This window comes from Anolis carolinensis, unplaced genomic scaffold, assembly GCF_035594765.1.
Source record: "Anolis carolinensis isolate JA03-04 unplaced genomic scaffold, rAnoCar3.1.pri scaffold_36, whole genome shotgun sequence".
Lineage (NCBI taxonomy): Eukaryota > Metazoa > Chordata > Lepidosauria > Squamata > Dactyloidae > Anolis > Anolis carolinensis.
Window position 1 is genome coordinate 107,087 of NW_026943845.1, and position 16,873 is coordinate 123,959.

The 16,873-nt window shown below is 42.0% G+C and overlaps 1 protein-coding gene across 6 annotated transcripts in view; it reads right to left on the reverse strand.

Annotated features, from left to right (window-relative positions):
* Window positions 1-8,929: 8,929 nt before the first annotated feature.
* arhgef1 (Rho guanine nucleotide exchange factor 1) overlaps window positions 8,930-16,873 on the reverse strand; it is an 84,832-nt gene continuing 76,888 nt past the window's right edge. For all 6 annotated transcript variants that reach the window (XM_062966850.1, XM_062966849.1, XM_062966848.1 and 3 more), the window contains 6 exons: window positions 16,477-16,553; window positions 16,225-16,383; window positions 14,729-14,890; window positions 13,691-13,830; window positions 11,969-12,103; window positions 8,930-10,037 (listed from right to left, as the gene is read on the reverse strand). In XM_062966850.1, coding sequence (XP_062822920.1) covers window positions 11,987-12,103; window positions 13,691-13,830; window positions 14,729-14,890; window positions 16,225-16,383; window positions 16,477-16,553 — 655 coding nt within the window. In that variant the 3' untranslated portion in view covers window positions 8,930-10,037; window positions 11,969-11,986. The remainder of the gene's footprint in view (window positions 10,038-11,968; window positions 12,104-13,690; window positions 13,831-14,728; window positions 14,891-16,224; window positions 16,384-16,476; window positions 16,554-16,873) is intronic.

Consider the following 16,873-nt stretch of genomic DNA (forward strand, 5'->3'; position numbering starts at 1 on the left):
AATGACCAGGAGGAGGTAAATGCTATTTTTATTTTTATTATTATTATTATTATTATTATTATTATTATTATTATTATTATTATTATTAATTTAATTTCCATATATCATAATGGCCAGGAGGTAAATGCAATAATTATTATTATTATCCAGAATATACAAATATCAAAATAGAATTATTATTATTTATAATAGCTCGCTTTTACCTCTTTGACTTAGCCCACCATTCCAGTATCGAGTCCAAAAACTATTATTATTACTACTACAGTAGAGTCTCACTTATCCAACATAAACGGGCAGGCAGAACGTTGGATAAGCGAATATCTTGGATAATAAGGAGAGATTAATGAAAAGCCTTTTAAACATCAAAATAGCTTATGATTTTACAAATTAAGCACCAAAACATCATGTTTAACAACAAATTTGACAGAAAAGGTAGTTCAATATGCAGTAATGCTATGTAGTAATTACTGTATTTACGAATTTAGCACCAAAATATCATGATGTATTGAAAACATTGACTACAAAAATGCCTTGGATAATCCAGAACGTTGGATAAGCGAGTGTTGGATAAGTGAGTCTCTACTGTATTATTATGGTTATAATATAGTCCCAATATTTCTGTATTTATTTATTTTAATATGTATTTATCTTATTTATTATACAGTGTCCCACTTTACTGTATTTATTATACAGTAGCCCCCGGTGGCGCAGCATGTTAAAGTGCTGAACTGCTGAACTTGCTGACCAAATCTGGGGAGCGGAGTGAGCACCCACTGTTAGCCCCAGCTTCTGCCAACCTAGCAGTTCGAAAACATGCAAATGTGAGTAAATCAATAGGTACCGCTCTTTGAGACGCATCTCCCTTTTGGCCGACCGTTCCAGGTTCTAGTCCCCATATTATTACTATTATTGTTACCATTATTTTTAGGATTTTTATAAATTTTATTTATTTACTTGCTGTATTTATATCCCACCCTTACTTCTCGCCCCGAAGGGGACTCAGGGTGGTTCACAATAGACGTATACACGGCAAACATTCAATGCCGTTTTTGCACATACAACACAAAAAGACAGATAGAGGTAATTCAACATTTTCTAACTTCGGCTTCAGGAGGTGATGCTCAATTCCGGCCACAGGGGGAGCTGTTGAGTAATCCACTAGGACGCAGATCCTTTTCGAGCAGAGTCTTTCCTCCTTGCTCTTTGATCGCTGGCAGTTTTCTGGTGTCATAAATCAAATTAACCTCCCTGCTTAAGCGGTCCCCAATTTCTCTACTCACAGCTGCAGTTTTTGAACTGCTTAGGTGGACAGTAAGCTAGGCTTTTGGCAGTCGGGTGTTCAATCCGACTCGAGATTCGAACTCGCCACCTTCCAGTTGGCAGTGATTATTGCTGCTGGTGATTAACCAGCTGCGCTACAGCCCAACCTAAATAAAGTCCCATTATTATTATTATTATTATTATTATTAAATTATATCTCCCATTTATCTCCCATTTATCCCTTTTGGCTAACCATTCTGGTTTCTAGTTCCAATATTACTACTACTACTACTACTACTACTAATAATAATAATAATAATAATTTATATCTCCCATTTATCTCTTTGAGTTGCATGCCCCTTTTGGCCAACCGTTCCGGTTTCTAGTCCCAATATTATTGCTAATAATATAATGATTTATATCTCCCATTTATCTCTCTGGCTGAGATGCATCTCCCTTTTGGCTGACCGTTCTGGTTTCTAGTCCCATTATTATTATTATTATTATTATTATTATTATTATTATTATTATTTCACATTCATCTCTTTGAGACGCATCTCCCTTTTGGCTGACCATTCCACGTTCTAGCCCCATTATTATTATTATTAAGTCCCATTATTATTTATATTTCACATTCATCTCTTTGAGACACATCTCCCTTTTGGCAGACCATTCTGGTTTCTAGTCCCATTATTGTTATTATTATTATTATTATTATTATTATTATTATATTGTATGACACAGCAAACAAGATAGATATGCTGGATTTCGTATCACAAATCAAGTCGAACACTTCCCAAGTGTCTATTATTATTATTATTATTATTATTATTATTATTTATATTTCACATTCATCTCTTTGAGACGCATCTCCCTTTTGGCTGACCATTCCGGTTTCTAGTCCCATTATTATTATTATTATTATAAATAATAATAATGGGACTTAGTAATAACAATAATGATAATATTGGGACTAGAAACTGGAACGGTCAGGCAAAAGGGAGATGCGTCTCAAAGAGACGAATGTGAAATATAAATAATAATAATGGGACTTAGTAATAACAATAATGATAATATTGGGACTAGAAACTGGAACGGTCAGGCAAAAGGGAGATGCGTCTCAAAGAGACGAATGTGAAATATAAATAATAATAATGGGACTTAGTAATAACAATAATGATAATATTGGGAATAGAAACTGGAACGGTCAGGCAAAAGGGAGATGCGTCTCAAAGAGACGAATGTGAAATATAAATAATAATAATGGGACTTAATAATAATAATATTTCACATTCATCTCTTTGAGACGCATCTCCCTTTTGGCTGAAAGTTCCGGTTTCTAGTCCCAAAATTATTGCTAATAATAATAATAATAATAATAATAATTTATATCTCCCATTTATCTCTCTGGCTGAGATGCATCTCCCTTTTGGCTGACCGTTCTGGTTTCTAGTCCCATTATTATTATTAAGTACCATTATTATTATTATTATTATTATTATTATTATTATTATTATTATTATTATTATTATTTATATTTGACATTCCTCTCTTTGAGACGCATCTCCCTTTTGGCCGACTGTTCCGGTTTCCAGTCCCAATATTATTACTATTATTTTTCTGATTATGATAAAGTCCCAATATTATTGTTATTTAGGATACCTGCCGTTCCTCCCTTTGGCCGAGACGCACCTTCTTCCCAGTGAGCCCACCGCCTCCCCGTCCCGGCTTCTGGTCCGAACTGGGCCCTATGGTCAGCCCCATTGACCCCCCCTCCCCCTCCCCCCCCCCCTTTTCGAAGTGCAATATCGTCGTGTCCTCTTCTGGCGTGGCCCCTCCCCTTCTGTATCCAAAGGACCCCCTTCTCCCCCCCCCCCCATTTCCGCCCCTTTTTTCTGTGCTTCGTGTCTCTTGTGTTTTCACGACAACAAAAAGGCTGTTATTTGTGTGGTTGATCTATTCTATGGAGACCTTTGATTCCTTTGAAGAGTAATACTATTATTATTATTATTGTTTTGTAAATATTGTTACGGATTTATGGAGTGTAAAGAAACGAAAGGGAGAAAAAAAAAAGAGAAAATTATGTCCGGCGGCGGGTGTCCCCGACCCACCCGGCCTCTTTAAAGCAATAAAATATCTATTCGTCCTTGTTGGCGTCAGAGGTCACACTCATTACCTATGCAAATGAGATGCGTGTGCATTTGGTAAACACAGGGAAGAAGAGGTGCAAAACCCACCACAAAGTGTTGCAGATTCAACAGGATGGCTTACGGTCGGTCGCTCCCACCAACCCTTCCAGCCAAGTGGTCTCAAACTGGTTTAATTCCTACAGTGTAGATGCACCTTGCTCCTTTTCTAGCCTATGAAGTGTTTGCAAAGAGCTTTATAATGCTTTCAGCCCAATTCAGAGAAGACACCTAGAAATGCCATATTTTCCTCACCGTGAGTGTAGGATTTCTATAGATAGTTGGAAAGGACCCCCAAAGGCCATCTAGTCCAACCCTATAAGCTATATAGATAGATAGACAGACAGACAGACAGACCCCCAAAGGCCATCTAGACTAATTGTATAAGATAGATAGATAGAATGAATCATAGAGTTGGAAGGGACCCAAAGGCTAACCATATTAGATAGATAGATGATAGAGATAGACAGAAAGACAGACCTGGTGTTAGAAGAGACCCCCAAAGGCCATCTAGTCCAATCGTATAAGATAGATGGATAGATAGATAGATAGAATCCTAGAGTTGGAAAGGACCCCAAAAGGCCATCTAGTCTAACCTTATGAGTCCTAGGGTTAAAAGGGACACCTAAAGGCCATCTAGACCAACCCTATAAGCTGTATAGATAGGTAGATAGATAGATAGACAGACCCCCAAAGGCCATCTAGACCAATTGTATAAGATAGATAGATAGAATCATAGAGTTGGAAGGGACCCAAAGGCCATCAAGTCTAACCATATTAGATAGATAGACAGACAGACCTGGTATTAGAAGGGACCCCCAAAGGCCATCTAGTCCAATCGTATAAGATAGATAGATCGATATAAAGAATCCTAGAGTTGGAAGGGACTCTAAAAGGCCATCTAGTCCAACCCTATAAGCTATATAGATAGATAGACCCCCAAAGGCCATCTAGTCCAATCGTATAAGATGGATGGATGGATAGACAGAATCCTAGAGTTAGAAGGGACCCAAAGGCCATGTAGTCTAACCATATTAGATAGACAGACAGACAGACAGACCTGGTGTTAGAAGGGACCCCCAAAGGCCATCTAGTCCAATCATATAAGATAGATCGATAGATAGAATCCCAGAGTTGGAAAGGACCCCCAAAGGCCATCTAGTCCAACCCTATAAGCTATATAGATAGATAGACCCCCAAAGGCCATCTAGTCCAATCGTATAAGATGGATGGATGGATGGATAGATAGATAGATAGATAGAATCCTAGAGTTAGAAAGTTAATTGAGAAACAGGGCTACAGAATCCTAGAACTGGAAGGGACCCCCAAAGGCCATCCAAACCCCATTCTGTCATAAAGGAAGAATAAGAATAATAAGAATGCAAGCTTCCCAACCTGGATTTGCAGCCAAAGTGTTATTTCCGAACAGAAGAAGACCATCGTCGGCATGGACGGACTCTCCTGTTTTTGGAATCAGAAAAGCAAGAATGCAGTCACCGATAAGAATGCAATAATACCAGCAGAAGTGAATAATACAGGATTTAATTTGGCATCGTTTACACAAGGCGTTCTCTTTGGTTCAGTCTTCCTTTTCTTCCTTCCTTCCATCCACGTACCTTTCGCGTCTCTTTTGCAACTTTCTCCAAACTTTCACTGCAAGAGAAGAAAGGGCCTCGATCCACAAATATAGATCCCAAAGAGGATCAAGGAACCGTTTCTTCTCTTCTCCCCAATTTTCTGCACCTTTTTTTCCCTTTTTAAGAAACATAACCAAGGAACCAATGGACTCCCGCTCCAAAATCCCGATGTCTTTTGATCGAAAAACCCATAAAGATGGAGGAGAATCACACTTAAGACAATCAAAATACATATTTAAAAAACACGGGAGCAAAGCTGGTGCTGACGACAGACGGGAACGTCTCTCAAGATACGGTTTGGATTAGTTTCCCCTTCGAGAAGGAATTCAAGTCGAGTCCCAATTGCAACAAATAGTCCTCCAAAGATCAAAGTTTGCATTAGAGACCAATGCGTAATTGCAAAATAATCAAATGCAATATAAACTTTACTAGAAACGGTGCATTTTGTGCAACCTAAGCCACTGAAAAGTTTGCAATGGAGAGGAAAGACCCGGATTTTGCATTAGACCGAAATGGAATTGCAGAAAAATTAAAATGCTATATAAATTTTACTAGAAACGGTGCATTTTGTGCAAACAGCCACTTAATAAAAGTTTGCAATTTAAGATAAAGATCCAGATTTTGCATAAGACCAATACAGAATTGCAAAAAATAAAATAAAAATGCAATATAAACGGGATTATAAACAGTGCATTTTGTACAACATGAGCCAATTGATAAAAGTTAGCAATGAAGAAGAAAGATCCAGATTTTGCATTAGACCAAAACGGAATTGCAAAAAAATAAAATGCGATATAAACTTTACTAGAAACGGTGCATTTTGTGCAAACTGAGCCACTTAATAAAAGTTTGCAATTTCAGATTTTGCATAAGACCAAGACAGAATTGCAAAAAAAATGCAATATAAACGGAATTAGAAACAGTGCATTTTGTGCAACCTGAGCCAATTGATAAAAGTTTGCAATGGAGAGGAAGACCCAGATTTTTGCATTTGACCGAAACGGAATTGCAAAAAAATAAAATGCAATATAAACCAAATTAGAAATAGTGCTTTTTTTTTGCAACCTGAGCCACTTAATACAAATTTGCAATGGAAAGGAAGACCCAGATTTTTTGCATTAGACCGAAACGGAATTGCAAAAAAATAAAATGCAATATAAACCAAATTAGAAATGGTAATTTCCCTGCAATGTTTAGCACCAAAGAATATACCTCAAGTGAATGGCAGAATTGTGCGCATTTTGCAAGGTTATCACAACAACAACAATAACAAAATAAAGCCTAAGCTAAGAAGAAAGTTTTTTATATCAAGTCTTTGACTTTTGTATGCAAACCTTGAGAGTAAATAAATATCCTTTGGCATTTGGATGGAGGAAATGGTAAAAAAAAACTAATCCGAAGTGACCGTGATCTCGAGAAAGTCCCGAGAAAGCGGACTACAAATCCCATGATCCTTAAGTGCTTTCCACGGATGGGAATCGGAGTCCCAAAAAAGCAAACACCTGGAAGAGTTTGGAATGAATATATATATATATATATATATATATAAATAGGTAAAGGTAGGTAGGTATGTGTATGTGTGTGTGTGTGTGTGTGTGTGTGTGTATATATATATATATATATATATATATATATATATATCGGAATGGCAGTTTCTTTTTTGGAATTATTATTCTTAAGTGCTGCTGTAAAAAAGATATATATACAGGTATGTGTGTGTATATATATATATATGTATATGTATATATATATACCTGCAAAATACTGGCAAAAGGCAAGGCAATTCATTTCGGAATATACAACTTAAAGGTTCCTTTTATGCAGCAAATACACAGAACAAAAGGAAAACAAATACACACACACACATATAATCTACCTAAATTTAAAAGCACTTAGTTCTAAAGTCCCGGCTGGCGGCATCAAGGCCACACTCCCTATATATTCATATGCATGTGATTATATGTATATTTATATAATATTTATAGGTATATAAAATATCCCAGCATTCCTTACAAATATAGGCATGTCGCCGACAAAAAGTAATTACAAAAAAGGCACTTTTTGGGGAGGAGAATAATATATGTTAAGGGGATTGTATTCCAAGGACATAGGCAAAGGCCGGGGATGGTGGGAATTGTAGTCCACAAATACAGTAGGCTTCTGGACTCCATATTCCATCACCCCCCATTAGCAATGGCAGGGGAGGATAAAAATTGTAGGACAAGAACACAGGCTTCTGGGCTACAGAGTCCATCATCCCCAATTAGCAAAGGCCAGGGATGATGGGAATTGTAGTCCAAGAACACAGACTCCCGACTCCAGGTGCCATCACCTCCAATTAGCAATGGCTGGGGATGATGGGCATTGCAATAAAAGAATGGCATATGACCATCATCCTCAGTAATAGTTGGGGATGATGGAAACTGTAGTGCAAAAACACATGGTTCTGGGCTACAGATCCTACCATCTCCAATTAGCAATGGCCAGGGAAGATGGGAATTGTAATAAAAGAACACGTTTCTGACTCCATGTGCCATCATCCTCAGTAATAGTTGGGGATGATGGAAACAGTAGTGCAAAAACACATGGTTCTAGGCTACAGATCCCATCATCCCCAATTAGCAATGGCTGTGGATGATGGGCATCGCAATAATAGAACACATTTCTGACTCCATGTGCCATCATCCTCAGTCATAGTTGGGGATGATAGAAACTGTAGTCCAAAAACACATGGTTCTGGGCTACAGATCCCACCATCCCCAATTAGCAATGACTGGGGATGATGGGCATCGCAATAAAAAGAACACTTTTCTGACTCCATATGCCATCATCCTCAGTAATAGTTGGGGATGATAGAAACTGTAGTCCAAAAAAACACATGTCCTGGACTACAGATCCCATCATCCCCAATGAGCAATGGCCAGGGAAGATGGGAATTGTAGTCCAAGGACACAGGCTTCCGGACTCCGGATCCCATCACCCCCAAGTTATTAATGGGTCGGGCATGTTGGGAATTATAGTCCAAGGATAAAGGCTTCCTATACTCCAAATACCATAATCCCTTGCTAGCAATTGTCAGGGGGATTAGGGTAGAAATGTTAGTCCAATAATATAGGCTTCTGGACCCCAATGGTCAGGGATGGTGAGTGTTGTAGTCCAATAATATAAGGCCACTCCCGTGACTTTTCAGTCCGGAAAAGCACAAGTGGTCCACTCAGATGTTTGTTGGGCTGCGCCTCCCATCATCCCCAGCAGATGCAAGGGATGCTGGGAGCTGCCATCCAGGCAACACGCAGAATTGGGGTAAAGGTTTCATTGGGGAAAAGCCTAGTTCTGGCCAAAGGGGGGAAAGAGGCCTCCCGCTCCCTCCAAAGAGGACGGACTGCAAAGACCCTCATCCCCCCAAGGCTGCCTTGGCAAGGGCTAGGGCGCCACCTGCTGGCCATTGGGTGCAACTGCAGGACCACAGAGGAGCTGCAAAGTGGCCACAGACGGGCAGGGTGGGGGCTTTCATACACACACACACACACACACATATATATACATACACACACACACACATGTGTGTGTGTGTGTATGTATATATATGTGTGTGTGTGTGTATTCATATGCAAACACACACACACATCTATGGATAACTTGTATGGATATGTGTGCGTATGTATGTGCGTGCATATATGCATGTATATATATGTATGGGTATGTCTGTGTGTGTGTGTATCCATGGATATGTATGTACGGATATGTGAGTGTGTGTATTTGTATGTGTGCGAGTGTATCCATACACACACATAGACACCTATGGATATGTATGTATGGACATGTGAGTACGTATGTGTATGTGCGTGCGTGTATCCATGCACACACACCTATGGATATGTGAGTGTGTGTATTTGTATGTGTGCGTGTGTATCCATACACTCACACACACATCTATGGATATGTATGGGTATGTCTATGTGTGTGTATATACATATGTGTGTGTATCCATGCACACACATACACACATTCCTATGGATATGTACGTATGGATATGTGAGTGTGTGTTTATGTATGTGTATATCCATACACACACACCTATGGATATGTATGTATGGATATGTGAGTGTGTGTTTATGTATGTGAGTGCATGTTTCCATACACACACACACACCTATGGATATGTATGGATGGATACGTGAGTGTGTGTATATGTGTGTACATGTATATATACACACACACGGATATGTATGTATGGTTATGTGAGTAGGTGTATGTATGTGTGTGTGTGTGTATGTATATGTGTGTATATATATATATATATATATATATGTCTATATGGGGCTCCATAGGGACAAATGTGCAAGGAGTTTTAGAAGTGGGTCAAGGAAGAGCTACAGATTTTTACTTGTGCTAAAAATTATTGCAATTATTGTGCTTCTTTCACCATATATTTATATATACATATGCCTATGCATGTATATCATATCCTTGGAACTCTATAGGATTAAATGCAAAAGTCAGAAAAGTGAGGGAGGATGCACCAAATACATTGCAGTTATTACTTAAGGGTTTTTTTTTTCATACAAAAGCCGAAAAAAGGGGACTGAGAAAGCAAAGACCCCGAACCTGAGAGTGACCCCTTGGGAGGGTCCGAGGGTCTGAGCTGACCCCTTGACCCTTGCTTGCCCTTTGCTCCAACTGACCAGCCCTGAAAGGCAGCCATTGCGTCTCTCTCCTGCAGAAACACAAGGCTCTCTAAGGCTTGATCCCAAAATATTTTCCTTTCTGGGCAGTATATATATATATATATATATGTATGTATGCATGTATATAAATATATAGCAATTAATTTCCCCGCTAATTGATCCCTGTTTTGCGAGTCCGTCTCCGATACAAAACCATTTGGTTGGCGAAGGCGAAGAAGCGGGCAGAGCAAAGGGTCTCTTCCTCCTTCCAGGACGGATGGACGGCCCTAAAAGAGGAGAAGAAGAGGTCAAGGCACCATCCGATCTCTCCCGGCAGAGGGCCATCCAAATTGTAGGCTTCGCTTGGGAGGGCTCCCTGAAGGCCATCCAGTCCAACCCCATCCGCTATAAGGGAAGACACCATTCGATCCCTCCCGACAATGGTCATCCGGCCTCTTTTTAAACCTTTCTAGAGTTGGAAAGGTCTCCCAAAGGTCATCTGGTCCAACCCTATCCACGTCAAGAAGGAAGGCACAATATGAACCTGCCCGAAAGATGGCCATTCAAACACTTTACTATATATACTCGAGTATAAGCCTAGTTTTTCAGTCCTTTTTTAAAGACTGAAAAAGCCCCCCTCGGCTTATACTCAGGTGAGGGTCCTAGTTGGCTTATATTTGGGTCAGCTTATACTCGAGAATATATGGTACATTTATTATTTTTCTCTATTACTATTGGTATTATTGCATTTATTGTTTTTCTCTATTATTGTTGCTAGGATTACATTTATTTTACTCTATTTTTATTATTATTATTAATATTTATTATTTCACTCTGATATTATTATTATTATTATTATTATTATTATTATTATTATTATTATTATTATTGCATTTATTATTTTACTCTATTTATTATTACATGTCTATTTTTAAGACTGAAAAAGCCCCCCTCGGCTTATACTCAGGTGAGGGTCCTAGTTGGCTTATATTTGGGTCAGCTTATACTCGAGAATATATGGTACATTTATTATTTTTCTCTATTACTATTGGTATTATTGCATTTATTATTTTTCTCTATTATTGTTGCTAGTATTACATTTATTTTACTCTATTTTTATTATTATTAATAATACATTTATTATTTCACTCTGATATTATTATTACATTTATTATTTCACTCTGATCTTATTATTATTACATTTATTATTTCACTCTGATCTTATTATTATTATTACATTATTTCACTCTGATCTTATTATTATTACATTTATTATCTTACTCTATTTTTTATTACATGTATTATTTTCCTGTATTTATTATTATTATTATTATTATTATTATTATTATTATTATTATTACACGTATTATTTTACTCTATTATTATTACATGGAAGAAGATGAGAATAATGATTTAATCAGTCGGAGAGTCTTAATCAATCTCCCATATTATATGATGCGAGTATTATTATATTATATTATATTATTATTATTATGACAAGTATGGCCCAGGTCATGATAATAATAATAAATTATTGTTATTATTATTATTATTATTATTATAGAATTTTAAGTTGGATGAGGCCCCCAAAGGCCATCCAGCCCAACCGCCTTCTGTTATTGAGGAAGACACCATCTGATCCCTCCCGACAGATGGACATCCAAGCTCTGACTTTACTTAATGAGTCTCGCTTATCAGGAAATTATAGAATTGGAAGGGCTCTCCAAAGGGTATCCAGTCCAACCTTATTCATGTCAAGCAGGAAGACACAATCAAATCCTTCCCGACAGATGGCCATCCAAACTGTAGACTTTACTTAATGAGTCTCCCGTATTATATTATAGAATTATAGAGTTGGAAGAGAACCACAAAGGCCATCCAGTCCAACCGCCTTCTGTTATGGAGGAAGACACCATCAGATCCCTCCCGACAGATGGACATCCAAGCTCTAACTTTGCCTAATGAGTCTCCCTTATTAAAGGACCCCCAAAGGCCATCCAGGCCAACCCACCCCAACAGATGGCCATCCAGCCTCTGTTTAAACCCTCCCACAGAATCCTGAAGTTGGGAAGGGCTCTCCAAAGGCCATCCAGCCTGACCCTATTATTCCGGGTGAGGAGGCTTGACCCAATAGGAGATGCCTCTGGGAGCAGCTTGGGATTGCAGTGGCCTTTTCCGCTGCTGCGCCACCCTCGGGGCTCACGGGCCCTTTTCCTACCTTCTCCCTGATTCCTTTTCAAGTGAAAGAGAGCGGCTGCGAAGAAGAAGAGGAAGAAGAAGAGGAAGAGGAGGAAGAGGAGGAGGTCAGCTTCCCCATCAGCTGCTGCAGGCGCCAGTAGTCCGCTTCGATCTCCTGAGAAACGCAGAAAGAGAAATACAACCCTCAAGTAGGATCGCATTCGCCTTTTTAGCTGCTGCATCACACTCTTGGCTCACATTCAGCCATAGATCTTACCATCATCAAGCCATGACTATATTGCTTCCTTCCATCCAGACACTAAACTCCTCTGGATGCAGCCTAGGATTGCCTTGGCCTTTTCTGCTGCTGCATCACACTCTTGGCTCATATTCAGCCATATATATTACTGTTATCAAGCCATGGCTATATGACTTCCCTCCATCTGGACACTAGACTCTCTGGATGCAGCCTAGCATCACATTAGCCTTTTCTGCTGCTGCATCATACTCTTGGCTCACGTTCAGCTTGAGATCTAATAACGATGATAATAATGATACTAATAATAATTGCTATCATGTACTGCAGTGAAATGCCACTCATCCATATCCTTTATCATTTGCTTCCACGTGGACACTAGACTCCTTTGGATGCAGCCTAGGATAATCGCCTTGGCCTTTTCTGCTGCTGCCTCACACTCTTGGCTCATGTTCAGCCATATATATTACTACTGTCAAGTCATTACTATATTGCTTCCTTCCATCCAGAAACTAGACTCCTCTGGATGCAGCCTAGGATAATCACCTTGAACTTTTCTGCTGCTGCATCACACTCTTGGCTCATATCCAGCCATATATATTACTACTTTCAAGCCATGGCTATATGACTTTCCTCCATCCAGACACTAGTCTCCTCTGACTGCAACCTAGCATCACATTTGCCTTTTCCGCTGCTGCATCACACTCTCGGCTCACATTCAGCCATATATATTACTATTGTCAAGCCATGGCTATATGATCCTCCTCCATCTGGACACTAGACTCCTCTGGATGCAGCCTAGGATTGCCTTGGCCTTTTCCGCCGCTGCATCACAGCCTTGGCTCACATTCAGCCATATATATTACTATTGTCAAGCCATGGCTATATGATCCTCCTCCATCCAGACACTAGACTCCTCTGGATGCAGCCTAGGATTGCCTTGGCCTTTTCCGCCGCTGCATCACAGCCTTGGCTCACATTCAGCCATATATATTACTATTGTCAAGCCATGGCTATATGATCCTCCTCCATCTGGACACTAGACTCCTCTGGATGCAGCCTAGGATTGCCTTGGCCTTTTCCGCCGCTGCATCACAGCCTTGGCTCACATTCAGCCATATATATTACTATTGTCAAGCCATGGCTATATGATCCTCCTCCATCCAGACACTAGACTCCTCTGGATGCAGCCTAGGATTGCCTTGGCCTTTTCCGCCGCTGCATCACAGCCTTGGCTCACATTCAGCCATATATATTACTATTGTCAAGCCATGGCTATATGATCCTCCTCCATCCAGACACTAGACTCCTCTGGATGCAGCCTAGGATTGCCTTGGCCTTTTCCGCCGCTGCATCACAGCCTTGGCTCATGTTCAGCCATATATCTTACTAATGTTAAGCCACGGCTATATTGCTTCCCTCCATCCAGACACTAGACTCTCTGGATGCAGCCTAGGATCGCCTTGGCCTTTTCCGCCGCTGCATGGCCCTCTTGGCTCGCCTCACCTTGAGTCCCTGGACGGCGTCCTCCAGGAGCCGCAGGTGGTGCTTGACCCCGTCCGACTGTTGGAGGGAGAGGACCACCGGAGACACGGGGTCCTCCTTCTCGGGGGCTTCGGGACCCCAAGGCGGGTCCTGCGCCCCTCCTGCGGGGAGAGAGACAAACAGGGTTTGTTAATCCGTTATAATAATAATAATAATAATAATAATTATTATTATTATTATTATTTTATTTTTGTACCCCGCCACCATCTCCCCAGAGGGACTCGGGGCGGCTTACAGATATAAAACCAACATACAATAATATCAAATACAAAAGCACACGAATAAATTTAAAAGGCATTAAAAAATCAATGCAATCCACGGACCCACATCTGATGTGGGTCCTCCAGAATGGACATCCCAGGGCTCCCTAATTTGCATGGCCCCTCCCACTGCCTCTCCCTTAACCCTTTCCTACCCTTTCCTTTGTCACACAACAAACAGAGGAATTGATAACCAACTGAACAAGAGGTTTGGGGAGAATTCACCAGGATTTACAAGAGTTGTACTCGACCGACATCCAGAGAGCGGTTAACCCAACCAATGATGGAGCTGGACCAAACTTGCCATGGATGATGGGAGTTGCAGCACCTCCATTGAGACTGTGACCCCCACCAATAATGGACTGGGACCAAACTGGACACAGAGAAGCCCCATGGCCAACTGAACATACTGCAGGGCTTCATGGGAATGGACCTTGGTTTTGGGAGTTGTAGTTCACCCTTATCTAGAAACCACTGAACCCAGCTGATGTCCGATCTGGACCAAACTTGCCACACAGACCCAACATGGACAACTGCGAATTCTGGCAGGGTTTGGGAGTGACTGCCCTGGGAATCTGGGAGTTGTAGTTCTCCCTTATCCAGATGTCACTGAAACTTCTTGGGTCCCCAAAGTCAGCGTCCGCCGTGCCTCCAGAAATGCAATGTTGAGTGACCGCTTTGCTTGCAAGGCCCCGCTTTCTCCCCCCCCCCACCCCGGTGCCCCCCCCCCCCCGCTCACCTGCCGGCCTCCTCTTGCCGCCCCCGCCCTCCCACTCCTCCTCCTCCTCCTCCTCCTCCTCTTTGTGGGGGGCTCCGTTTTCGGGGGGTCCGTTGTTGGCGTCCGCAGGGAAGTCCCCTTCGCCCTCCTCCGGGATCTGAAGCAGCCGCTTCAAGGCCGAGACTGAGAATGGACACAAGGGTGGCGTGAGACGGCGGGCTGGAAGAGCCTCTGCCGGGAGGGATCGGATGGTGCCTTCCCGCCTGGCAGAACTGGGGTGGGTCTAGATGGCCTTTGGGGGTCCCTCCAATGATATCTACCTGTCTATCTATGGCTGCATGTACATCTGTCGGGAGGGCTTCGATTGTGCCTTCCTGCCTGGCAGAACTAGGGTGGGTCTAGATGGCCTTTGGGGCACCCTTCCAATGATATCGCTATTGTATCGCTCTCTTATATCCACCTATCTATCTATGACTGCATGTACATCTGTCGGGAGGGCTTCGATTGTGCCTTCCTGCCTGGCAGAATTGGGGTTGGACTGGATGGCCTTTGGGGGACCTTCAACAATAGGATTCTATTATACATCTGTTAGATAGGTGGATATTATATGTATGGCTGGATGGCCATCTGTTGGGAGGGATCGGATGGTGCCTTCCGCTATGGCATAAGGGGGTTGGACTGGATGGCCTTTGAGGGATTCTTCCAACTCTAGGATTCTATTATATATCTATTAGATTTCCCTGCCTCTATATATAATCATATCTATCTATGACATATCTATCTATGGCTGGATGGCCATCTGCCGGGAGGGATCCGAGGGTGCCTTCTTCCACTATGGCAGAAGGGGGTTGGACTGGATGGTGTTTGGGAGTCCCTTAACTCTAGGAACCTATTAAGTATCTATCAATTATATCTATCTATGGCTGGATGGTCATCTGTAGGGAGGGATCCGATGGTGCCTTCCTGCCAGGCGGAATGAGGTTGGGCTGGATGGCCCTTGGGGATCCCCAAGAATTCTTTGATATATTATAAAATTATATTATAAATTATATTATAATATAATATTATAAAATTATATTATATTATAAAATTGTATCTGGCTGGATAGATAGCCGTCTGTTGGGAGGGATCGGGTTGGACTTGGTGGCCTTTAGGGGCCCCTTTCCAGCGGGAATTTTGTGCACTATCGATCAATTATATCTATCTGGCTGGATGGCCGTTTGTTGGGAGGGATTGGACGAAGGGGGTTGGACTGGATGGCCTTTAGGGGCCCCTTTCCAGCGGGAATTATGTGCACTATCAATCAATTATATCTATCTGGCTGGATGGCCGTCTGTTGGGAGGGATCGGGTTGGACTGGATGGCCTTTAGGGGCCCCTTCCAACTAGAATTCTGTGACCTAGACCCATCGGTCAGTTACATCTCTCTGTGTCTGGCTGGCCAGAAATGGACTGGACGTTGCCCACAGCCAGTAAGGCAGACGCAAGGGGTCGGCCGGATGCCCTCTGGGGTCCCACCTCTCTCCTGGGCGGCGCTGGCCAGGGCGGCTTGACCGGCTGGACGGGGCTTGTAGAGGGTCAGGATGTCGGCCAGGAACTCCTCCATGGCTTTGCCCAGCGGGGGCTTGCGGCCGTGCTCCTCGAACTCGGGCCCGTCCGCCCCGTCCTTCTCTCTCTCTGCGCCCAGAAGGGAAAGCATGTTGGCGGTCACTCTCCCGGTCACTCTGCCGGCCCCCACGGACCCCACCCCACCACCCTTGGCAAGCTCACCTTCCGCCCGGAGACCCTCCTCTTCCTTCGAGGGTCCCCCGCCGTTCTCCGTCCCGGGAAGGAGACCCTCCGCCTCACTGGCAAAGAAAATAATAATAATAATTATTATTATTATTATTATCAGGACCTCAAGACTGAACTTCAAAGACTCTGGCAGAAACCAGTGCAGGTGGTCCCGGTGGTGATGGGCACACAAAAGATCTCAGCCGGCATTTGGAAACAATAGACGTTGACAAAATCACGATCTGCCAACTGCAAAAGGCCACCCGACTGGGATCTGCACGCATCATCCGAAAACACATCACAGAGTCCTAGACACTTGGGAAGTGTTCGACTTGTGACTTTGTGATACGAAATCCAGCATATCGATCTTGTTTGCTGTGTCATAATAAAACAA